The sequence below is a fragment of the Opisthorchis viverrini genome (genome assembly GCF_000715545.1).
Source record: "Opisthorchis viverrini unplaced genomic scaffold opera_v5_508, whole genome shotgun sequence".
Taxonomy (NCBI): Eukaryota; Metazoa; Platyhelminthes; class Trematoda; order Opisthorchiida; family Opisthorchiidae; genus Opisthorchis; species Opisthorchis viverrini.
This window is the reverse complement of record NW_008752172.1, coordinates 187,153-212,411: the sequence shown is the minus strand read 5'-3', so window position 1 is coordinate 212,411 and position 25,259 is coordinate 187,153. Positions and strand designations below refer to the sequence as shown.

Below are 25,259 nucleotides of genomic sequence, written 5' to 3'. Positions count from 1 at the left end.
AAGGCTGAAAAGAGGTTCGAAGAGGAAGAGGAAGAAGGCCCACAGGTTCACCTATAGATCGGCGAATATGTCTATGTCCTAAACCTGTTGAGATGAATGTGGTGGTTATTTGGATATCCGGGGCGTAGGCTGTGTCGTTTTCTAAATCTTTATGGTGGCAAAAGAGCTCAAGTCTTTTATCTTGTGAATAAACCTATTCGACGGCTCTCGAAACGCTGAGGATCTTTGTTTTTTTTTACTTACAGAGGCTACCATTAACTGAAAATATTAGGAGTAACGAGAAAACTTGTTATCAGTTGGTGTCCTAAGGTGCTGGTTAATTTGCAGATATAGTAGAATCTTGAAAATGTAAATAAACAAATAGCAAGAATGCGATGATGATCACGGAAGTACAAGCATTCTGGAAGCTTTGAGAGGACAGTGGCTTCAATGATGTCTAAGCCCACTTTGGGACAAAATTTGGGAGGTCATGGCAACATCCCGTCCTGGAGAAGAAAGTGGGTGAGAAGAGTAGGTGACGCTATGCCTCTGTGATTAGCAGAAATCTCTTACTCACTCTAGACAGATTTGGCGGGAAGTTTCCAAGGCAGCGGAACATTTCTGGATTGTGTGAGGCACAAATAAGGTGTAAATAAGGTGTAAATAAAGTGTGAATAAGGCATAAATCGTTTAAAAAATAAACGGATACAGATTTTTAAATGCACATTTTGAATGTTGAATTGCTAATCCTAGGATGCCTTGAAATGTTTCGCAAGGGTACTTGATAGTAAAATGCGCCCACTCAGTAGGCCGTACAAGAGGACAGTGTAACTCTCAAATGTAATCTGAGCTGCACTAAATTTTGTAACAATGAATAAGAAGTGGTCAGTTCACGAGATGGGGACAAAGTGCAAGTCCTCTATTGGAAGGGAATATTTGCGGCTGGAAAATGTCACTTATAGGAATAAGGATCACGAGGAGGCTACACCGATGATGAGCACCCCTGCTAACATAGGCTGTGTCACGATGTCGCTAGATGTTCTGCATTAAGGCTCTTGCCTTCGTCACGTCAAACGAAATGGAACTTTTGAGCCAGCAAAACGCCTGGCTGTTGATACCAAAGCGTGTCCGTTATAACCCTATTATTCCAATTTTCTGCGAAGTGAACTAAGTGGCTTTAGTTCAGCGTAAGACAAAGGACCAAACGATGTTTTATTCTTGACTATTAGTCAAGCTCACTGTCATCAGCTACCAACAGGCGGAATAAACCGTCAGCTAGCGACCGACACAACAAAATTTAAAAATTTATGTCCTGGGTATTTTGTCTCATGACTCTTTTAAGGAGGTAACGCAAACTACACAGTCAGTTAGAAAATGTTCACGTTAGCTTTCCAACGTTTGACTTTTTTACTGGAAAAACACATAAGATCAGTCTTCTTCCTATGTTCAGCCGGTTGCTCGAATGATGGAGCAACAGATTATTTCTCATGTGCATATCCAAGATTTCAGGAATGGAACAGGCGCAAACATTAGCTTCAAAAAAGATTTTGAAAGCAATAAAACTTATCTGGGTTGATTACTGTGTTGGATTTGAATTGGTTACCACTGTACACTACCGCGTTCGTTCTGACGTAATGATTCCGTGTTGACACTCCGGAGGGTATCAACATGGGAGCATCGGTGTTGAACACTGATGTCATGTTGCCGATGATGATGGTGACTCCAGAAGGTTGAGGCTTTCAATAATGTTTTTCAACCGTCACTTATTGAACATGGAGCATAACTTTTACATGAGGGCGTTAGTGCAAGTTTGAAGCACACAAGTATCAACCTTGTTTTGCCTGCAACTGACGTCACACCCACGGCATCGGTGATGAATTTTCACAAAAAGTACTCTAGTCTTCCTAATCCAAATGGAAATGGCATATCTAAACACAAGGACTTATAGGGATGTTTAGGTAAACACGTCTGTCTCCTACCTTAGGTAGCTCTTCCGAATGTACAGAGATTGAGTTCGCGTCCAACTGATCTTGCAGAAGCACCTTACACTTCACATGTTTAAAGCGCACGTCAAAATATAGAACAAAATAACCTAGATTATTTAATATCGAGTTCACTTTTATGGCGTCAAATATAGGAAAACCTGCTTTTTGTGCATAATTGATTAACGTGGGCAGAATTCGTGGAAGCATTCAGCCTTACAGGTGCTAGAGAGTGAGAGTGGGTTTCCAGTGACCGTAACACGAGTGACTCTGAAAAGAAAGGGTAAGAGAGGATGGCTTTCCAAACACTATTCATTTTGGTGGACTCAGACAATAGCTTCTTGTAGAACAACTCTCATTCACTGGGGTTAGCGTGCAGCGACCTAATGAGGAGAACCTTTGCCTCATGGACATTGATGTTACGCCTGATGGTCCGCAGGGTCTGGTGAAGCTTTCTTCTCAGAGGATGCAACCATTCTTGGTTGCTGGAAACAGTATCGCTGTTATAAACCTTGTCAAAATGTGATGGATGCATCCACTTACAGGACGGGACCCAGTTTATTTTTTATCGATCTGCCTCCTCCTGTTTTGATTCGGCTTTCGAAGGATGAGTACAGAATGCAAATTCAATGTGACAGCTACCATGTTAATGCTACAAAAGCTCACACACAGTGATGACATCATTTGTGCATAAAGAGCGACCATTCGGTTAGCCACTGACTGTGAATGTTCCTCAATCCGGAGACACTTTCTCTTCCATCTACTTTGCACAAAAAGCATGTCAGATTGTTGTCCTTTGTCTTTTAAAGAGGCCGGATGCAGATTACCTTGCCTTATCTCCCACTGAGGTTTAGTAAATATAGCTGGATTATTTGCTTCCTCTTCTAACGAGGTATTAAGATGTTTCATTCATTTTACTCACCTGCACTGTTTTCAGGCTTAGCGTTGCAGCAGGCTAGCTAGTAGGTTTGCAGTAAAGGTCTTCACAAGTCAATTAGTGAGCTATCTTTTTGTCTGTCCTTTCACTGTCCCATAGAACTTTTGGACAGCTGTTCAAATTAAGAGGTAAAGGTCATGGCTGTTTCAGGTAGCAAAGACCTTCCACATCTTCTGCACTTTCACTGTGTACGGAAGTGCCTGGTCTCTAGTTGGACTTTCCACTATTTGGCATTTTATGTATCCGCATGCGCCATTTGTCATGTTATCCGTTGACAGTGATGATGATAGGAAAACAACCTCAATAAGTGCGTTATTATGCTTTCCATGTTTCGTTCATTGAGAAAACCGTGTTTTCTGGAGTGTTTATTGTCATAGAATGGTAACATGTTTTCGTTTTTTCCACTAATCTATGCAGCAAGGAGTCATAGTGCTGAGGCATTTCTGCCGTACGGCAGCCGATTGCGGCAAAAAACGGTAATTTCTGCTAAAATGCTATGATATATCTTTGCAATCAATGTCCAGTGTAGGTGAAAGATGATGATGACGAAAGATGATGAATAGATATCCCTTTTTTAGGTTTCTTAATCTCACTGGTATCCGTGTCACACTCAGGTAGACGTCAGCGTATAGTATAACCATTCACAGCTATCTAAACTTAGTTTTGAAATCTTTGTGAGACACTTGCATAATGGTAAGAGAATATGTCGTGCCATTACTGACACGGTAATGATCAAAACTTTCACCCACGGGTGTATCCGAATCACGGTACATTTATTAAGTCGGATGAAGAGAGGGACACCAAAACAGAAATCTGCGAACCCATCATCTGTGCAAGGCATCAACTTCTCTAAACTGGACAGTCTAAAGTGTCGGCAAGTGGAACGTAAACAAGGAAATGCAGGAGTTTGATATAGAGTTGCAACGAAATGTTCAGCAAAATAGCAACACAGCGTTGCCGGTGGATACAAAATGCCGGAAGATGTAGGTGAATGCCATCGTCTACCTCAAAAATGAAATGCACGATTTCCTGTCATTTCGTATGTGGGGGGAGGTGAAGTCATCCGAGATCTGTGAACCGTAATGCAGGGAGGCCACAAAAACTGGGACCATGCCTTGTAGACGTTATATGACCGTCAGAACTCCTACATGATTTAGATGATGGATCTTGTGCCAAGGTTTGTCGGTGCTAATGGCCACAAAAACTGGGACCATGCCTTGTAGATGTTATATGACCGTCAGAACTCATACATGATTTAGATGATGGATCTTGTGACAAGGTTTGTCGGTGCTAATATTCCACCAGCAATATCATAATGCGCTAATGGAAAGCCTATCAGTCGGAACCTACCCAGTAAGCTACATCCGAATTTATCCCTGCACTAGAGAAATAGCCTTACCAGGATTGATGCGGGGCTTCAGGCTTGTTCAGTTTTAAAATACCGGATAATGCTATGTATCTGGTGTTCGTGTCGTTCCACATTCGAAAAATCATGGTCAAAGAATCTATGATCACTTGCCAAAATTATTCTCCTCTGAAATGTTAATTTCATGAACTTTATAGAGGTGCCGCTAGTGTAAGATTTCGGAGATAGGTAAGAAAATCTTTCGCTACGTAGTTGGATCAGAATGTGACACGAGTCTCTTTTTGAAGGAGCCCATATTTGAATACGTGCCCCATCTTCACTGAAAAAGCCTCGAATGAGACTAGAAGTGATCGTGTTTTCCAGCATACTTCACCGGTATTCACGAACGCAGCCAAATCGATTATTTGCCGATGAGGCAGGCTATGGAGAAATAATTTATGTTTGACTGCGGGAATTTTTTTTACTAACGGGAGAACAGCAGTTTTCCAGACGCGGTAATTTTTTTTACTAACGGGAGAACAGCAGCTTTTCCAGACTTCAAATGACCCCATAAATGTTAACACCTCACAAAAGCCGGACGTCTATTCTACTTGAACTTTCTAGCATGGTTTAAAGGGCTGCAAATTCGCACACCTATCTCTGGAAAGCTACTATCCATCTTTCCAGGCAAATTCTGTAGTATGTGCAGATAATAGGTCAAACACACGGCAGCTTCTCCCAAGTTCAGTAAATTTTATTACAGATTGTAATTTTTGAAAATTTCATACTACTGTCAGACCGATAAATGAACGCAATACACAGCTATGAGTTTTAAACTATCGCTTTATTTTCCTAGTAAAAAACAAATCAAACAATTCTCTCCTCAGATTTCTGCGATCCAAGTTGTTTTCATAATTCAGTGCGTCACCAAACATTGAGCGGCCAAGAATGGTTGTAATAGCTTGACTAAAAACTGACCACAGATTGCGAAGCGCTGTACTTGACTTGAGTGAAGATGATCCAGCAACCACTTCGTTGCTTCTTTACGCTGGAGTTAGAGACTGATGCTCTAATTATGCTGACCAATCAGTGGTTTCAATCTGTATAAGGCCCATATAGGCAAAATGATCTTTGCCACAACTACGAGAACGACTTGCATCCTCCAAACCGTTGTTTAGCAGTGGTGAGCAATTACGACACCCAATAATCATGAGAAGACTAAAAATAATATATGTCAGATGATCAGTAGTTTCCTGTTTAACACTGTTACAGCTAAGTGAATCTGCACATAAAAAATACCCAACGAGCTGATTCAGAATTAGATGAACTAATTGGTCTGAGATGCTCCTTTGAAAACGTTAACTTGTGATGTGTTCTTAAGATGATGTGGAATAACCGACTACGTAACCGTTTTTAGCTGATGAGAAGAACAGTCACAACTCCCAACCTTCATCGATCGACGGTACCTTCGGCTCGATCCACGGTACGCTCGGCAACCACACGGAAACACGGAAAACCCACGATCCAACAGCGTCCAAAAACTCAGGGTGGCAAATCATTCAGTAATATTCCAAGCAACATCCCTGAGGAACAATTTGCTTATTTGTCCACATCAAACCACCTAAGAAGGTTATTATTCAATGAGCCAGTTTGCAGCCCGAGACAGTCAGCTTCCTTCAGCGTAAAGGAGAAGGCCGTGGAGGATTTATCTGAGGAAATCTGCCTTTTGAAGAAAGTGAGTGGAGGTTGGTAATTTTCTACTTATTGTACATAATACACTCAGGATAACGTAGTAAGCAGTTCAGATTCAACCATTTAGTGTGCAGAGAAAAGAGATATCTTTGAGAACATATCCGGTTTTACATTTCAAGGTAATTTGAATTCATTCGTGGCCTGTCTGAACATTGTGTGCCGAAAGTGGGAATGGTGATGGTTGGAGTTCAGTGCCGCCTTTGAATAGGATGACTGTGCCTCTAAAAGACATAATTTACTAGGGGGAGTTTACGAAAACAATGACCTATCACCTATTTTCCTTTGAACAGACCAAAGGTATTCTTAGAGAAAGAACAGGGTTCTACGGTGCATCCTAATGGTCCGGAACCACTCGGGTATAGTTCATTAAGTGTGTATTTTAGAATGTCCAACACATCGTGACTACACCTCCAGAAGACCTCCTCTCGAGTCACATGACAGCAGTATTTTTACGCGTTCACATATTCCCAGGTCTAATCTAGCGCGACAAGCTTTATTCCATAGAGGAGAGCACGCTGAGTACAATAGGTGCTGGTTACTGGATAAGAAGAACTTTATAATCTAATTCACTAGTTTTTAAACGTTTCTGTAGCATGTTTGTGCCCAAACGTCTGTAATGACTTCAACATACTACCGCTGCTTTCAGTCGCTCGGGCCAACTGCCATGTTCGCTTTGCATTGTATGACAACTCGTCTAAAAAACTCCAGAGCATGGACGAAGGCAGATTTATTATAGATAGAAAGAGCTCATAGAACTAAAAATCTAGGGTTGGCCACAATAATAACACCTCAAATCATTCTTACGAACGCTGAGTCTGCCTTGGTCGTGTGACATGAATCACCCGGCCAAGTCACTCAACAGCCCTCTCGACTCTCTCACAGTATCCAACTAGATGCGACATGGGGGGGCGCAGACAACCAATCGCTCGCGTCTCCAAGTTTTGCTCTTTACTAACCACTCTTCGCAGCGTAGTTCATTTTCAGCTCCTATTTTAACCACTAGATACGTACTGACCTGATGACGAGATCCCGAAAACATTATTGTTCGTCACTGTGTTCTTTTTCAAACCATGGGGATATTTAAGCAAGTCTAACTAAGCTGCTCATGTCAATTCTGAATCCCCCTCCCGCGATCAATAAGTTTGTCATCTCAAAGACACTCAAACATTTTCCACACGGAACAGTGCGAACATGATACTGATGTCACGGGTATTGGTAGATAAATTTGTCCAGCACCAAGACGGTTCTGTTCAATACCAGGCGGTCATGGAAGCTTATTTGAAGTCAAAAGTGGAATGAGTTCCAGCACATATGATTTAGACTCAAAATCATAACACAGATAGTGGCGGATCCGATCTGCGTCCTTCCTCAATCAACGCCTTTGTGAAGTTCCCCTGCATTGCATACTAAAATCTGGACAAACTGGACATTTTTTGTCCATGGATGTTGACCAATATTGACGAAGCTGTTTACGTCTTCTTGAGAAAAGAAAGAAGTTGATCTAATAGGTATTCCGCTGCTGTTCGTGAGCCAATGTGTTGTTTACAAACTTTGAAGGAAATGCAACGGTTAGGGTTACTGACTGCTAATTTCCGCTATGAAACAATACCTATCCGATGGTTTTGAGGTCTGAACTTTGTGTCCCACAGTTTGACTGCCTCAAAGTAAGGCATAAGCTTGTTAGAATAGTTGAACAGTGGACCGGAAATTCAACTACTTCAGGCACTCCGTTTCACCCTTGTTTTTCTATTCATGGGTGCATAAACTTCAGGCGACTGGAGCTTCTGCACTTTTAGAACACGGTCTGTTTTTGAACTAAAAGTTCAAAACATCTATTCATTGTCCCGATATCCATTTCTCCATTACTGACAACCCCTCCTAACTCTTTGAACAGAAGATAGCCTATCAGAATGCGGAAAACCAAGCGCTGACCGCTCGCTGCCGCCAGCTGAATGATTCGCTAGCAAAGAAGGAAAAAGAACTGGCTCAGCTAAATGACCCGGCCGAAGTAAGATAATCAGAAATATTCAGCTGCTCATTTGCCCAACTAGAATGCCAAACTTTTACAGACTCTTGGTGATAACAGGCCACAAACAATGCGAACCTTCCGATTGTTGCATCAGCGTATCTATCGTTTGGAACAGCGGTTACAAGAAAAGGAGAGTGAATACAAGTAAGTTGATCAGATCTGGTTATACTCTGAGATGGTTATTTTGAAAGCAGCGCTACTGAAGGACCTGTAATATATATTTTGCATATCTTACTGAATTTCATATTGTTCAAAATTTCTGTAGAATACAGTTTCATCCCTTGGATGTACTGTTCAAAGAGGAACCCACTTATATTGGCAGTATCGCTTTGATAGGATAAACCGGCTATACTTTGTTTCATATTTAATTTCAAATCAGTCGGCTGGTTACAGATATGAAGTTCACACGAATCGATGAGCTACAAATTCAGCTTGAAGCAACTATTGCAGAGGTCCGTCGACTTCAAAAAGAAAACATCACGTTATCCGAAAATCTGCGTCAGCTTACTACTGAACGACAAAGCAAGTCACGCAAAACGGTGGATGATTCGGAAAGGCGCGATTTACTTACTCGCATATCTACCATGGGACGAGTTATCAAAGGGCTGAATGATGAGAAGCAGGAGTTGGTATCCAAGAATCAACATTTGCTCATTAGAGTGCAACAAATTCTACGCAATGATGACTTTCCGAATGATGATATTGAACAAGGTATGAAAAGCGTCTGATGTCTTTTAGGCTGGATTTGCTTTGAATATAGATACAAACATAGAAGCCTAGAATCTCATGGAGTCCTAGAACTTTATAAGTTAAAACAATGGACCTAAAATCACTACTCTGTTGTATTTACTTCTAGTTTTTTTACAGTTGCTTCCTAGTCAAATGGATTGTCCAGGTGGTGGAATAGGGACATACGGGCCTAGGATGTAACCGTTCCGGACATTGAAGTTGACAGTGATAGTGTTCAAAATTCTTCAGTAGTGAGCGCTTGTGGAGACATCACTTTTTGATTTCAGACTGAAAGATCGACCTTGTGGCTGTGCCAACCACTAACCCACCGCTACGCACCACTACGCTCCCCAATAACGCACTGATGATGTCACCTCGATTGGTAATGAAACGTTTGCAATCAAATTGCCCAGCTCAGCGAATAAGCCAACGACCAAAAGTAGCAACTTTTTAAACTCGTGTTCAGAATGATAAAGTTTTGAGAGTTTTAATCCAGTTTCTGGCTAAGCACATGTAGGTGCTGACCTACAATAAATTCTCATGAACCATCCGAGTAATGCTTGAGTTTGAAGATTGAAACAACTGGAATTCTAGAGTGGACCACTCTTCTCTTCTTTCAAGGGCTACCAGAATTGTCGGGCCGATTGTGCAGCAAGCAGAATTGTGCACTCGTTTAAACTTAGAAGAGAATTTTTCACAGTCTTGAGAGTGGCCAAGTAGCTGGAGTTTGATTTTTGCACTTATGAGTGCCAAATGTATGCGTATCAAAGTGAATTGTGATTCATTAGCTTATCACGGTTGTAACTACTAATAATTAAATGTCCGATCGATGAAATTCCGTTATTCATTGTTGCCGTTGGAGACTGTGCGACCGCTACGGGTGAACGGAAGCTGGTACCTCGAAGCCTGAATTAACCGAAATCAGATATGGCATTAGGCCGAACTTCAAATTCGTAATTGAACAGGACATTTAGATCCACTTACTTTCACATCTGAAGATAAAAGAAGCACGACCGCTTACTAAAGTTTTCCAAAATTTGTGGGAGAACATGCTACTACGGTGCACAGTTACATGGTCCCAATAGAGTAAAAATGGTTTCAGCGATGGTCGTTAGGTAGGGAGGGCACTCTACAACCGGTGGTCCCTTGATATACTGCGAGAGGATATCCGTACACCGTAATCGGTTAGCAGGTGGCCCCAGAATAGGATCTTTTGCCCGATTCCTGCCAAATAATAGATACTTGGGAAAGGTGCGAGTTGTGAAGGTTTCGTCCACCAATGCGGACCTGAACGATTTGCGAAGTGTACACGCTGCCTCTGCCATATGCATAATGCTGTTCATCTGAAGTTAAAGGATTACTCGACTGGCAAGTTCTAACATGTACATCGCTTCACCTCAGAAGACTTGTGTCGGTAAACAATAATCTTTGACGTCAGTCTGTTAAAGATCCGTTGTGCTACACTCCCTAGAGAAACCTTAGATACCACACATCCAGAATACAGGTCGCAGGGATAGCTTGCTCACCACAGATACCACCGATATTCGGCACCACTCGCAAGCTAAAGTGGGTGATCTAAATACTTTTTTAAACAACGTTCGTAAAACAAACGATAAACTCCAAACATTTTGTAAGTTCCAGATCGGCTCCCCAGACTATCTTGTGTTGACGACAAGGAACGAAATTTCAACTGCATGTAGCCCAACGTAAGGGTTTGTAGAAGGGAACACTAATGCGGCTCCAGGAGGCTGGAGTTCATCTGTGAATGCTGGGCAAACAACTCACGTTGAAGGCTTGCCTCAGCAGCCTCAAAACTGCTGGTCGCTTTCGCATCGTATACTCGCATCGTATACTCGTTTGCTGGTAGTAGCTTGTCTCCTGTAAAAACAAATCAGTTCAGATCAGATCAGATCAAAATGAGATCAGTGTGGTTTGAAGATAGTTTAGGGTGCTTTTTGACTCTGACGTTTGAGTTCAGACCACAAGCATTCAACTACGGTAAATGCATCAATGTACGTGGATTGCGAGTCCAAAAATGGCAGCCAGAAAATGATGAGGTTTTTCATCGAATTTTTCGCTCACACACACCTCCAAGTGGTGAAAAAGCTAAACAGCTACTTTTGAATTTTTAGAGTTACGCCACCTGAGTCAGATGGATCGGCCGGTATGTTCCTTTTGAATTAACCCTTAACTCACATATACTTGACAGCCTACTCCCCCCTCCCCTGGGGATCCTGATTTGGTCGCCAAGATGATTGAAACAACACGTGAGTTGTTCATGGTGCTTGTTTCATTTGTTTACCCAATTCGCCATTTTTACAAGATAGTCATTTGACGACTTACCCATCAGGCAGTCTGACAGTCAGCAAAACAATGCCTTAGTCTTCCTTTAAACCGATCAAGAGAAACTGGAGCAATTCAGTAATTAGTTGAGCGAGTTAGCGGCTGTATGCTTACGTTTCCAGTGCTATCAAGTTGGCATGTCATTCAACCGTCTCTCTAGCCCTCAGTTTTTTGTGTACTGTCCTACAACCCCAGCTCTGTTTGCAAGAATGAAATTATCGTATTTCACCAATAAAAACCGGTTTCGCGCAATAGATCCTTTAACTTGATATCTCGTTTAGTCACAGACAATGCCCCGAAGAAAAAAAAAGCACTCTTTGCGACGAAAGTGAATGAAGACATGGTCGCACAACCTGAGTCTATTCAGCGTAAGTTTGAAACTCCTGGATCGCGTGTGAACGGGGATGCTGCTACTCCGGTCGGAAACTTCGATAGCTCGCCGTAAGTCCCTTTTCCAAGTTTCTGCAAACTGGTATGTATTTGTTCGGGGCGTTCGACGTCAAACCATATAAAAGTCTAGGATGTCAAAAGGGGCGATTCGTGGTTGAGTATTTGAACGTAGTTTGTGGTATTTTATCTGCCTTATTCGGTTGTTTGTATTTCCATTCGTGAATAAAGCCCTCTGTTCCGCACCATGGGCATGGGGATACAGCAAACGACAATGCTTTTAGATTGTCCAGTAGGAAGATGACTTGTAAATTGTACTATGTGCCAGTTGCTAAAATTTATAAGCACTTCAGAAGTCTTCCCACTAAAGGCTTTGACAGCCCTCTGCCAAGATTGAATGCTCTGAAAACCGACAATATTTACTTTGTCTGCCGGGAATAGATTTTCAGGAAATGTCTGACGATATTCCGTTTATGCGATTTCTCTCAAAGTAGACGTTAGCCTATCGAATAATTTATCAGAGACAAGCCTAAAAATAGGTTTGTTAAATATTCACAGCGGAACGAGACTGCGAGGAACAGATCCAGACAAAGCCCTAAATTCTCTGGGTACAAGACACCTGTACCCAGTACGTGATTGAAATCCTAGTGTTACGGTTTATCCATGGGTCTTCAGAGCAGAACTTATCCGCGGCTTAGCATCCTACTCCCGTAAATCCCGCGACAATTTTGAAAGTTAATTAACCTTAACTCACATGGACTGCTTCTTTTGGCTGCAGTGTCTCCGTCAATGAAAGACTGGCAAACAATTTACTCAGCGATATCATCATTAAAATCTAGTGAACTAATGTCACGCAGCCATGAGAACACAAATTTTTGGAAAGTTTTTATTTCGGATAGTCAGACAAACCATACTGATAGAAAACTGAGGAAGAAAACTTTGCTTACATTCATCATGCGCAAATCCTGGCTCTGAGAAAAGGTCTGGTACGCGCTAGTTTCGAAAACAATTGGGCAGCGAAACACCCCAAAGCCAACAGATTTCACACAAGCGCCGATGCAACTGAATATGTGCAGCAATCCATCGAGTTGCAGCTAGTGTTCGTCTTGGAGCTTCTACTCATTAGTTCTTTCATTCGAAGAAAATTCTATCTCCAAATTTATTTCCGAATATTCCGGCTGTTGGTTTCGTCAGTAACTAAGCTGTCTGTAATTTAGGCCTTTGCTATCTTAGAGTTCACGATACGATAAGTCATTGTGGATAATGTTAACGGAGTGAAGACTGATAACCTAACTGAAGTCTACTGTGTTGATTTATTTTATGTCTTATGCTATACATTCCCTAGAAGCGTCCTAATGACTTTGTAAATTGGCTCTGAAAAGCATATTGGAGTGGATTCTTCTTGGTGTTCACTGAACTGCAACTGATAGAGTAAGGGCGTTGTCTCAGCTGAACGTTTGTGTTAGAATCCCGCAAAAAATCACTGTTACGGTTTGAACCTTCCAAAGTACAAATATGGGAGAAGAGCAACTGAAATGGATATCCGGAAGAAAAGGTGTCTAATAGTGGACATGCTCCTAGTAGCTACGGCTAGCAAAAACCTTTGCACACCCTGCTTGCAAGATGACTATCTTCTAGTTCATATCCTTTTGGAAGTGAAACAACTGGAGTTTGCCGATGTTCGCAAATACATGTGGACCCAACCCGTGGCTCCTATCATAGGGGACCCACACAGTACTTTTATTTTATTCCTTGGATTTTCGAGCTGTGCTCGTTATGTCGAGTCAAATGCAAGCAATATTGTGCGGAAATAATGCGTATTATCTACAAAAGTTCTGCAAAATTAAAGGTTTTTCATCGGTTTTTAGTTTTTAAGCCAAACTTCAGTGTCACTGGTGTTTTTTATTCAAAGTGCCGTCAAGACACGCGGTGGATGAATATTGATCCAGCGAGAAAGCTGAATATTCCAAAAATGGGTGATTTGCTTCTCTGTGAAGGAGCCACATGTTTGCAAAGAGATTTCGCCTTTATTGATGTGGCTAGATGTACCCTAGAACTTGATAACCAAAGTTCTGGCGTTCGTAACTAAAGCATCGTTTTACTTGCGGCTCATTCAGCAAACAGATTCAAATACGCGCTTGAAAATCCTATATAGCAGGAGTTTTTGGTCCCGCAAAAGCAATGCATCAAGCGTTTTGTTCTTATCGTCACATCAACTGAACAAACTGAGGTATGATGGTTTAGTATTCAGATTCCAAGCCCCCTTGTCCAGATACCACGTGACCGCTGACCCATGCACGCGATGATTGGCTTTCGACGGGTGTCGAAATTTATTCAGAATAAGACTCTGGTGAATAGTCACAATCGTTCACAGACTTTGCACAGCGTACTGGTGGGTAAAATTCTTGGCCAATTCGGATACAAATGGTCAAACCTTACTTAAATGATTGCTTCTTAATGGGCCGCAAATTTCCCCATTGGTATGGTAGTTCCTGTTTGTTAGTTTGCTAGTTTCTGTACACCACAGACATATGTGAGGTTGATAAAATGGACAATCTGTGCAAACTGGGCTGGTGTAGCAATGACGCCATGCTTTTCTTGCATATCAGAACAGCCCTGCCAGGATAGTAGAGCGAAGAGTAGAAGCGTGTTCAAAACAGTTATCAGAAAACAAAATACGGTAACTATGGGCCAACTTCGGATTAACTTTATAATGGTGATACTAAGGACTATACTACATTGCATTAGTGAACAGTGCTAACTGTTACTTACAATTAGAGCATTCTGCGTCTGAACTTTGGCCTTCAGAACTAAATTGTTTCATGTGCCATTCCGTTCAGCTGTAACACCCTTTCGCTGCCTAACTGCCACGCCGCCCGAGGAAGCACGAAGAATGAAATACTGCTAGGTTGCTCAAGGCTAGAGGAAAACTGTCTCAGAAGGTTCACAAACGTTTATCTTGTGAGCTTCGATAAGGTATCCGAGGAACGAAGGAATGCCCTTGCTGCGAGAGTTTTTGGAAACGACGCCTGTCATCGAAGTACAAAATTGGTCAAATGGAAGCCCCATTCCAAGAATGACGCATTGGTATCTTCTTATGGATTTACTGTGGTGTTTTGTCAGAAGGGTTTTTGGATAGCCAAACGTTTGCGAAAAAGCGATATGTAGTGTAACATGATAGTCCAAATTTTAACTTTTTTGACGTTTGCTAAGATCGGGAGGTCGCCAGGTCATTGCGATTGTAAGTAGTTGACAAAACAATGAGCTACACGTTTGAAGTGTTCAAGGAGGTGGTAAATAAGATGAGCAAGAATTAATTTTATGGAACCACTAAGTGAAACGTACAGAGTATGAAGAGGTGCCAAATTTTAGGGGTGCAGAATTTGGGGGCCCATTTCTCATAGGAATAAGAATGTTAGTTACGATAAAGCGACAGACGGTGCAGAATTTGGGGGCCCATTTCTCATAGGAATAAGAATGTTAGTTACGATAAAAGCGACAGACCTGTATAAATGTTTTTTTCCTAGAGGTTTAAAATAACGCACCGCTTGTTATTGAGTTTTCACATCATTCGTTGTGGATCGAGTCATTTTGCTTACTGTATTACTCAAGCGAGTGGCTGGTCAGTCCCCGGAGAACGCGAGGTATAAAAAGTGGGTGGACTTCACGAAGAGCATATCCTGCCCGTTCACGGAGACCGCATAGAATTGTGCGTCTTCAGTCCGTAACAATATTGATAGTGGCTCACTTGTATTCTGGTATTGATGTCATATGTACTGCCACACTAGCGTAGCGGTACCATTCGATAGGGGCTGATCGTCGTCATCGTCGGCACCAAATCCATCATCGTCATCATCATCATCAACTACAGCAGCACTAGTGAAGATCACTGTTACTTCATCGCGTAAGTCTAAGTTAGTTTGTTTGAGTGGACTCTTATAACGGAAAACAGAAAAATGGAAAAGTGGGAGGGCTCTGAGCTAACCTATCAGAATCATTCGATGTATCTACACTTAACGTATATTCAGAGAATGCGAACGCCATTGACTTCATTTGACAGCCAAATCTTTCGGTGTGTCCGACAAAAAAGGAGTGGGTCACTTCCGCTTGACTCTGGAAGTCCAGTGGTACCAACAGTACTCAAAATTTGGATAACCTTCTCCTTTCTTGTGAAATTGGTTAGATTGCCAGCAGAGCTATGCATTACTGATGAGCTTTGACAGAAGCTAAACATGTGCTCACCGTTTCTTCCCTTTTATAAGAACTATTCAGAGTACTCGCACCGCGAAAGTAGGAAAGCTGTTCAAACAAAAATTGTTTTACTGGTAAAGATTCAGCCTGCTGATAGATAACCGCTTTTTAATCCTTTATACTCTCTGAACACGAAACCGGTTAGGTCAAAATATATGAGTCGAAATAATAGCATCTATTAAACAGCCTGGGGACCAGTCGAAGTGAAAGTCTTTGATTTCAGTAGAATCGCACACCGAAATGAGTAGGCACACCAAATGAGGACAAATGACGTGAGGTATCTTCAGGTTTTTGACCACCTACGCCTCAGAAGCGTGGTTGGTTATGGATGGCGTCGTGTTAGTAACGAGGTTATTAGAAAACGGGTATCTGGTTGTGCGGCGGGTATCTCAGTCTGAGAAAATATCCAGCATCATCGACTACGATGGCTCGGTCATGTGCTACGCATTCCGAAACACCGTCTACCGAGATGAGTGTTGTTCCCCGTGCCTCCTTCAAGATGGCACAAACCACCAGGTGGAGAGCACATGACTTGGCAGAAAGGTGTGAAAGAGATCACGAAGAGTTCAGGTGTTGTTTGTGTTGTGTGACTTCCAGGATGAGGTCCCCGTGACCCCGTCTTTGCTTGGCTGGAGACGTTGCAAGAAACGGTGGCTAATCGATGTTAGCGGCGTTCGTGCTGTGAGTTTCTTTGCACATTGACTGAGCGATTGGAGGTGTAGGTACCTCAGAATACTTGACTTAGACCAGCACTAGGTCTCTTCCCTGACGCATTCTATATATAGACGAACCTTATGGTTGTACGGCAGTGAAGCATCAGTGCGGACACGGATGTTGCTGTCTTTGATGATGATGATGAATTCTGGTATTTATTCTTGAAAATTTGTGTTTATTAACAAGGGTTAGGGGTGTACAATGTAACTGGAGCAAATGTGTAACAAGTTTTCTGAGAGAACAATGCAGTAGCTGGTCGGTAATCTTGAATACTGGAAACATTTTGTTACCGTTGGTTACCGGCTGCCATGATCTGATGTATGCTGCCCAATGGAACCACCTCCTACCTGACTGAGTTTCGGTTGCTGTGGAGAAACGTAACTTTTGAATTATTTCCTTAACAGTCCGCGTTTACGATTCAAAAAACAAGTCCTGATATCTTGGAATGAGACTATTCTAATCGTCCGAGAGTCAAAGTTAAGAGAGCGAACTATTTTCCAGTTCACATGCGTGAATACGCTGAAACCAGGACAAGTGGAAGCCCACAAAAACTTATGGGACTGTATACTACCATCATTGAACCATCCCCATTGAACTATTCATGATCATTCACGTATCTCACCAGGTCAGGACAACATGTGTTTGTGTCTGATAAACATAGTTGCATAATCTTGAAGCACTCTAGTTCCAACACTTAGTTTCATTTTAGTGTACCCGAAATGAGCTGGGAAAACTTGAATCCTGCTGGACACGCCTGCTCAGCCGCCATGTGCTCTCATACCGATACAGTATTCATGAAAACCTCATTCTGGAGGTCACTGCTTAATAGGAAGGTATCTCCAATCTAAATGCGCCTATTTTATCTGCATCCGTGTATCTGTCAGCGGAAAGATTTTAAATGTTTCAGTTTTTTGTTGCCTTTTCAGTGTGCCGGAACAGAGCATATCGAGAACTGCACAGATTCCTGTTTCGGAGAAGGAGGAACACTCAGCAGTCATCATCCAACACGCTTGGCGTGCCCACAAAAAATTACATTCATCCAAATTACAGGAGATCCAGGTGGGGTTTGTGGAAACCACTTCGGAAATCAGGTCGATTGTAAAATCTCTAAGTAAATTCGCTCCCTCATATCGGTGATATAGTCTCCCTGCCTTCACCATCATGCTCAACATCAAAACCATCGTCAGGATCAGCACCATCCTGGTTCTCAGTGGCTTTGATGTGTTTATCTTTATTCTTCCGACATTCTGTGCAAATGGCTGAGCTCTCACCTAAATGAGTCATCGTTTTTATCGGCTAAAGGTTAACCTACTTGAGTATAGATTTTATCCAACATATGAAGTTAATCCAAGTTAATTTGAGTTAATCTAAGCTAAGAAGAAAATAGAGCTGTTCCATCCCTTTTGGAAATCATCAGCAAGTGCATCTTACGAATGTCCAAAGCAATCTGAAATCTCAATTCCCTGGATAATATTTAGAGACTAAATCGTTCGGCTGATTAATTCACACCTAGACAGGGTGACATGTCATTTATACCTCATCAACTAAAATCACACTGTTGCACATGTGTTCAGTGGTATCTCGGGTGATGCTCCCCGGGACGGGAGGCACGTCTGTTCTTTGGCAGAATGCTTAGAGTTTTTGTTTGTTGGTTGTGGGTGGGTTGTTTGTTGGTGGGTACGCTGTCACTACTAACTGGAAGGTCGGTAGTGTGAAAGTTAAAGTTATCGCTGTAGATCATTTCCAAAAACAACTGTACAAATTTGTTGGTATTTACAGTATACACGAGTTTTACTACCATCAACAGTCCTTTGAGTCCACCACCGCAGTACAAACCTAACTCCATGTGTTTCCATCTACATTAACCGATGTCCTAGCTGATCCTTTATGGAGGAGATAAATGCATAAGCAGAGAATCCAAATAAACAATGATCAAAGGGTACATTTTCACGTTTGTTCTGTTGATACCGCCTTACTACGAGAAACACGACTGTCAGTAATGCACGCAGAAATGAACCACGCCTGAATAAACAGAAGAATTTCGTTGTTGCCATTGTAGAGTAAATTCCCGTAGTCACGGCAACCATTTCGGAAATGAAATATTGCCAGTGTTTTCCACATCAAGCCAACAAGCCTAAAATGTGGATAAATGGTCGGTTAGGTGGAACACTTGCCTCTGTCATGATCTTTTGTTCACTTTTTGATCCGCTCAGGGCTACATTCCCTGGCTGCATGGGATCATTGAATGTGACGTTGGTTGAAGTGTGTGGCCTTATCATGGCAGCTTAGCAGACTAAATGAGTGTTAGAAATCTTGTAGCCTATTGTGTCCTTCTAATTCAAACATCTACTGCATCTTTCTGAGTTGACCTGATCTTATCAGATGAGACGTATTCAAAACCAATAGTTGAGTCATTATCTGGCTTTTCTGTTGATGCCTGAGTAGTTCTGAGTTATGCGGTTGGTGTTGGCGGCTAACCGGGTGTATCTAGGTCTGCATCGAGTCCAGTCATCCTGTTCTCGACAATTTTCACCTATCTGCGCTATGTCATAGTGACTCCAGGCGGCTGTCTACCTTTGAGCTCTCACATCAAATCCAGAGGGTTCAAAGTCAGGCTTGCGTAAAAACCGATGGTAAGGTCATTCACATAGTGGATTGCTTCGATCTAGTTATGTCGTCAGATGTGCATCAAGTTGGTTATGCTATCGTGAGTTAATAAAATATAATGGTCATAAATCTGCAAGTAACTGGGACCATCATGCATGCATGGTCTGACGTGATATGTGTATGAATTATCTGGTTTACCTAATTTATGCCATGTGGTTCATCCTTATCTCCATTCCGGGATGTGTATGAGGTTTCAAGATTGAAGAATGAAGACAACCAAGAAGGGATTTAACTTTGACATTGCAGCTTATGGTCCAGATATTCAACTTTAAATGGTTTAAATTGCCAAATGGGCGAATTAGAGGTGTAGATTGACGGATGAATGCGCATTTAATAAAGATGGAAGTGAAAAGAATACGTAGCTCAACTTTAGTGACATCCATGAAAAGGGGTGGAGTAGCCTATCCTTTCGGTTAATAAATACGGAACTATAGTTTACGGTGAAACTATCAAGTTAAATGTAGAGGGTTTACAAGGTCTGACATACTATTTAGCATGCTCCCGGGAAGGAGCATCAAATTATGCAAAGGCATTATTGATTGCTTAACTAATAGATGCAAGTTAGGGCTACAATCTACTTCACCAGGAAATACCGGCTAGTTATACTACATAGGTACCGAGATGTTTGAGCCTGCATACTAATAACTTCATCTTGAAACCCATACAGAATGGCGGAGGTGAGTCCATCGTTTTAGCGCTATAATGTACTTGCACAGTCTGCGCATGCGGGCAAACTGTGATTCTTTTTTTCATGATTATTTTGAAAGGTGTGATCAGGGTGCCAAGTTACTAGATAATTTAACTCAGCCTTACTGAAAGAGTAATGTGAGTGTGTGAGTTCATTCTTGCCAAGTTACTCTGTTCATGACTTGAAGACACATGGTCACCGTGATTGGCCTTAATGAAATGAGCATCATCATAACGCACTGAAGTCAAAGTATCTGGGCCCTATTAGAAACGTATCGTACATGCTCTTTCGGACTTCAAGACAGCACATATCGTTGTCTTAATAAAATGGACGATTAACTGGTTCGCAATTTAGCCCATCTTGCTTGACGACGTTGGTCCCGGCAAGAACTTTATGAGACATGAAGGAAACTACTCACAAGGTTGCTGAAAACTCTTCGACACCCCACGACCAGTTTCGCTGTTCTTGGGGCTCATCAGGTAGGCGCAGTCCCCGAGTTTCCATCAACCTCATGTTCTACTTGAACCCAAATTGCACTGTTTTCGAGAAATACACTCATTTGCAAATCAATTTGTTTGTTTACCATCATAAACGGGAGATTCAGTTGAGTCTCTCGTGAAAAACCAAATTGATTTTCAAATAAGTGTATTTCTCGAAAACTTTATGAGATCTTTACTAGTGAATTTAAAGTCAATGTTCGAAATCTTCCTCATTTAATCTGCCACACTCATTGCCCACTGTTTCTTACTCCTTTTAAGACCGTAACCGAAATGCGAGCCTGTAAAGTTATGTGAATCTAACAACATCTTCTGACAACCAAATCGGTGGGAAAGTTTAAGTCCCTCGCTCCTCTGGTAGAACGAATATCCAAAAACAATAGAGACGGCAATTACAATATATGCGTTTATGATGATTGGCTACATCGCCCAAATCCGATACCAAGTTGAACTGCGTTGTCCCATAGCTAAATTGTTAGAAGAAACGTAGCTTCGACTCCGATGAAACATATCCAACTGTGAGCCTTACATTGAGGCTGTTAGTTTTTATTCGACAAGTTCGAGTGAGATCAATTACAACGGAATTCTAAGGAATTCATTGTTCTCGCACACAACGGACGAACTTATCAGGTGGCGCCAAGTGGCAGAATACTCGTCTTTTCCCGCTCACATGTGTGCACCGCAGCTATGCAATATGAATGAGGGTTCTGCATCTACACTCAAATACGCTACAAACACAGTCCCAATTTCCGCCAGCTTGTCAACACTATAGAGGAAGAAGAAACCAATTGTCAGCTGACATATCACCACAGTCCGTGTAGGATCCGGGGCGGCTAAGGATCTTACAGGATGATCGGAGTTATCGAACGATTCGCAGTCCGTATTCAGTGGCCATTGGGAACAGACGGATGAGGACGCTAGACATTGTATTAGTAACTGGTTAACCAGCAATAGCACAATCAATAGACGCAGAAAAAGGGACAGTGAGGCAACAGGCTTTTGGACACGGGCAGACAAACAGTGTGGATAGGCCGTATATAGAGATAATGGCACAGAAGACAGCCAGTATGTTTGGGAGATTTTTACGAATAAATAAGAATGCCAACTGTGGCTGACAACGTGACGAACTCTTACGTCTCAAATCGAGTTGTATGCTTACGATCGTCTAAAACGAAATCGAAATATGCATTATCAAAAAAGACGCAATACAAGCCTAATACAACGAACAGGGCTTACGAGGAAGTCGAGTTTGTGTCATGCATAGAACACCCATCTGCCATCCGAGTTCGACCATAGGGTGACACGATTTCCGCCAATCATAAATAGGTAGAACTGGCACGAAATTGCAAGCGAAGACGGAAAGGCCACAGAATTTTATCATTATTAGCTATAGCGTACACAGCCTTCACGCGGGAATAAAACTCTGGGAACGAGGGAAAGAAAGCGGTATAATAATAAACACCTTAAGTCACTCTACTCATGAGTAGTCAAACAAATGTGGGAATTATCGGCTGATTGACGTTGACTCAGGAATAAGTACTGCGAGGAGATGACTTCTGTAAAATTCGTGGGACAGGTAACTTAAACTGTAGTACAAGACTTTGATCCCTTATTCTTATATGTAAATGTTTTGTTTACATACCTTTTGACTCGCATATCTCACTCCTATTTGCTGCTGTGAGGTGGCATTTGAAGACGCTCGTCAGAAATTATTCTGAGGCACAAACATGTAATCATCGGTCGGGCAGCCTTTACTCCACCGTCCGTTAACTTATTTTTTTTCTGTTTGCGAAAAATGGGCTAACCGGAAGCTAATTAGATTGAAGGCCTTAGCCCCTTCCAGAAAGTTAAAGAATCATATCAGAACATTGGAGAATGCAAGCTTCGATGACGGACTGGGGCTCATTAGTTGCTCCTGGTGGAGTTATGTCTGTAGTGCACACGCGACATATTGAAATCAAACTTTAAAACAAAGCGACAACATCTGAGGGCAATAAGTATGATGCTTTTGGAAAACAATATTAAATGAATGGAGGTACGTGATTGGGAGTTTGACTTAAGTCAGAACGTGGGTCATCAGTATAGCGGGGTCGATGAACTTCCACGAGAAATCAACGTTGGCTACGAATGGTTTTTAAAACCAAAGTTAAGGCTTTGCTCTGTGAGCAGTGACTGCTTCATCTGTTCTGGAGTGTATAAAGCACAGCTGTCACAATCTCCTTGAAGTTTATTCTGTGTTCTTGTGTCATTTTTACAGCAATTTTGTTGCTTCTGCCCTCATGGTGACCTGACAGCCCAGTTTCACTTCCCAGTTAGGGTGAATTTTGGACAACGCGTGTAGCATGCGTGCCACCGAGTTCACTCTGTTCAGCAAGTACTAAATTGGTACTAGTTTTCAGTCATCTCTGATGCCCCTTGATAACTTTATGAACAGTTCGATCCTGAAGGTGTATAGAGTGCTAACATGGAAGCAACATACTTCTCATCTCAATGATAAAAACATGGACTGATATCAAATTGATATCATTTAAAATTTTGTCGCCGTCTGTTTAGATTGGTGTTGTATAAAATAGAATCGTTTTCACGTTCTTTTGCACCACGTTGTTTTGTTAGCCCTTATCTTAAAACTCATCATTTTTAAATGCGTTTATCCCCACTAGGGGAATGAAGAGATGACCAAGGTCGAATCGGAGGATATCAGTGCAATTCAAACATCGGGAAACCCAACCAACCAAACCAAAGAAGGAAAAGACGGCGAGTCAGAGGCAAGCACATTCATAACTGACGAAGAGGAGGTGCTACCCGGCATTCCATACACTCAGAGTTCAGCGGAGAATGGACTTCACACAGGGGGGCGTAGGTCGTTTAGTTCAGTTCAAACATTGGAAGTCGATGAAGAATTTGAATCAGACGAAAGCGCAAATTAACCGGCTTTTCAATCATTCCTCCAAGCAGCATTTCCTAGAGGACTGATCATCTAGATTATACCTTGTTTGAGTCATTACTGGGCAAAAGGTCATCCATATATCTCTACACTTTGGAATACATTTCAAAAGCAACATATTTTATCGTAAAAGGATTTGAGATTTTCAAGAATATAAATTTACGGCATAAGTTGCTTCTGCCGGAGTTTACACGAATTCTAAAAGACATTCGTTTGGGCGTAGAACCTGATGCTTCTCAACGGCAATAACCCAGAAAACCACTCCAACTTCTATCGTCATGAACTATATTTATGATCTAGTGCCTATTGCGTACAATCGCTTTATGGGGCTCAATAACTTTCAGGGTCCGATTATCGTTTTCACTGCAAGTTGTTTTCGAAAATTTTGAAGCAAGCCAAACACCAAGTAACCACCGGTTGCCCATTTCTGAACATATATCGTGGAAGACAGACTACACTCGATCACGTTTCGGGAAAAGACACGGCATTGCGCGAATTCATTCTACATTTTGAAATGTCTTTGTATCAATACTGATGTCGTTGTTTTCTCGCAAACAGTCATTTCTCGAACTAGGACTGTTATTCGTTAGTGAAATTTGGGGTTGTCTGGAGACGCCATTTCACCTTTAACAAAATTACGGGGTACCACTTACTTAAGAAAATCCCGTAAACTTTGAATAGGAAATTGGTCTGTTGGAGAGAATTCTCACTGATTGAAAAATTTTAATTTTAATTTGATTATATTCGACTAACTAAACTAACTAAATTAATTATTTGAATTTAGTTTAACTAAGCACAGAACTCAACAGGTACCAAGAGTCCAACAAACTCATAATCTCCTCATAATATACGCTCCAATTCTTCGAAACAGTGCCGAATTGGTTTTCCACCAGGATGAAATTTTCGTTTTTATATTCTGATTAAGATTACGAACACTCCTGATAAAATGCGATACCCTTTCATCGAAAAACAACTTAGCTAATAAGCCCAAATTGAAGCCCTGTGGTAGGTATTGCGGACTTCTATTTCTATTACTCAGATAAAGAAGATTTCGTTGAAGCTTTTGAGTCGCCCGCAGGCATTCGTCTCGAAAATCGTGTGCAGATAATTTTTCATAAACAGGAGACAAAAACACACGTGCTCAAGCTAATGAACTACATATTTTCATTGTCCTGAAAGCAAAAGTGGCATGCATTTTCAAGCATGCGTGTTTTGTCCGTGGCTTGGTAAAGAAAACCGAACTCAGTAAAACTTAAATGAAGCCAAACAATGCGGTTTTGTAATCTAAACAATGTTACTTGTGAAGCAAATATTGTTTCAAAAAGTGACTCAAGAAATGAGAGCATTCTTTTGCTCTTCCATCAGTTCACTGCGGCGGGCAATTTATGCACTGCAAGATTTGTTTTATATAGGCCATATTCCTGTCCAGAAGCATTACTTATTCGGCACAATAACTGCTTCAGGTTGGAACTTTGAAAAACTACAAAAGACTTCTTGTCCACCAGCGATAAAAATGGCAAAATGCCATGATAATATTTATCGGTCAAATCATATGATACGCGTATTTGAGCTGAACACAAACGAAGCTTCATACGAATAAATTATAACATCAAAAACAGGAGCAATCAACTCAACAGAAAAAGAGCTAGTCGCACCACTGCTTCTCACATAAAAGTGGGATGACACTAAAAGGTCTTCTTTCTGAACTTGGTGTAGACAGCGCACGCGCATGAAAGTGGGACAACCAAGAGGATGAAATTCAGGACATGGCAGTACAAACATATCGGTTGAACTGCTTTAGGTCATATCGGCCGAACGGCAATAAAACTTAGGTCAGGAATTAGGAATATTTGACGGAAGAGTATCCTAAGCACAACGAAGCGTTGATGAACGGGCTCGCTAAATTAAGTGGTACCGCGTAAGGTATGAATCCAAGACAGATCAGTTAGCTTTCCGATTGATATCTTTCTGGTGTGTCTTCGCATCAGTGGCGTATATATATATATATATATATA

The 25,259-nt window shown here is 41.6% G+C and overlaps 1 protein-coding gene across 1 annotated transcript; it reads left to right on the top strand.

The window, feature by feature from the left end:
- Positions 1-3,284: 3,284 nt before the first annotated feature.
- Positions 3,285-23,407, top strand: T265_11507 (hypothetical protein; the record flags this gene model as incomplete). Its single annotated transcript, XM_009178179.1, has 8 exons — positions 3,285-3,374; positions 5,661-5,978; positions 7,890-8,003; positions 8,047-8,168; positions 8,404-8,735; positions 11,378-11,537; positions 17,375-17,507; positions 22,961-23,407. 8 exons carry the CDS (start codon positions 3,285-3,287, stop codon positions 23,225-23,227), a joined length of 1,536 nt encoding a protein of 511 aa, XP_009176443.1.
- Positions 23,408-25,259: the final 1,852 nt, after the last annotated feature.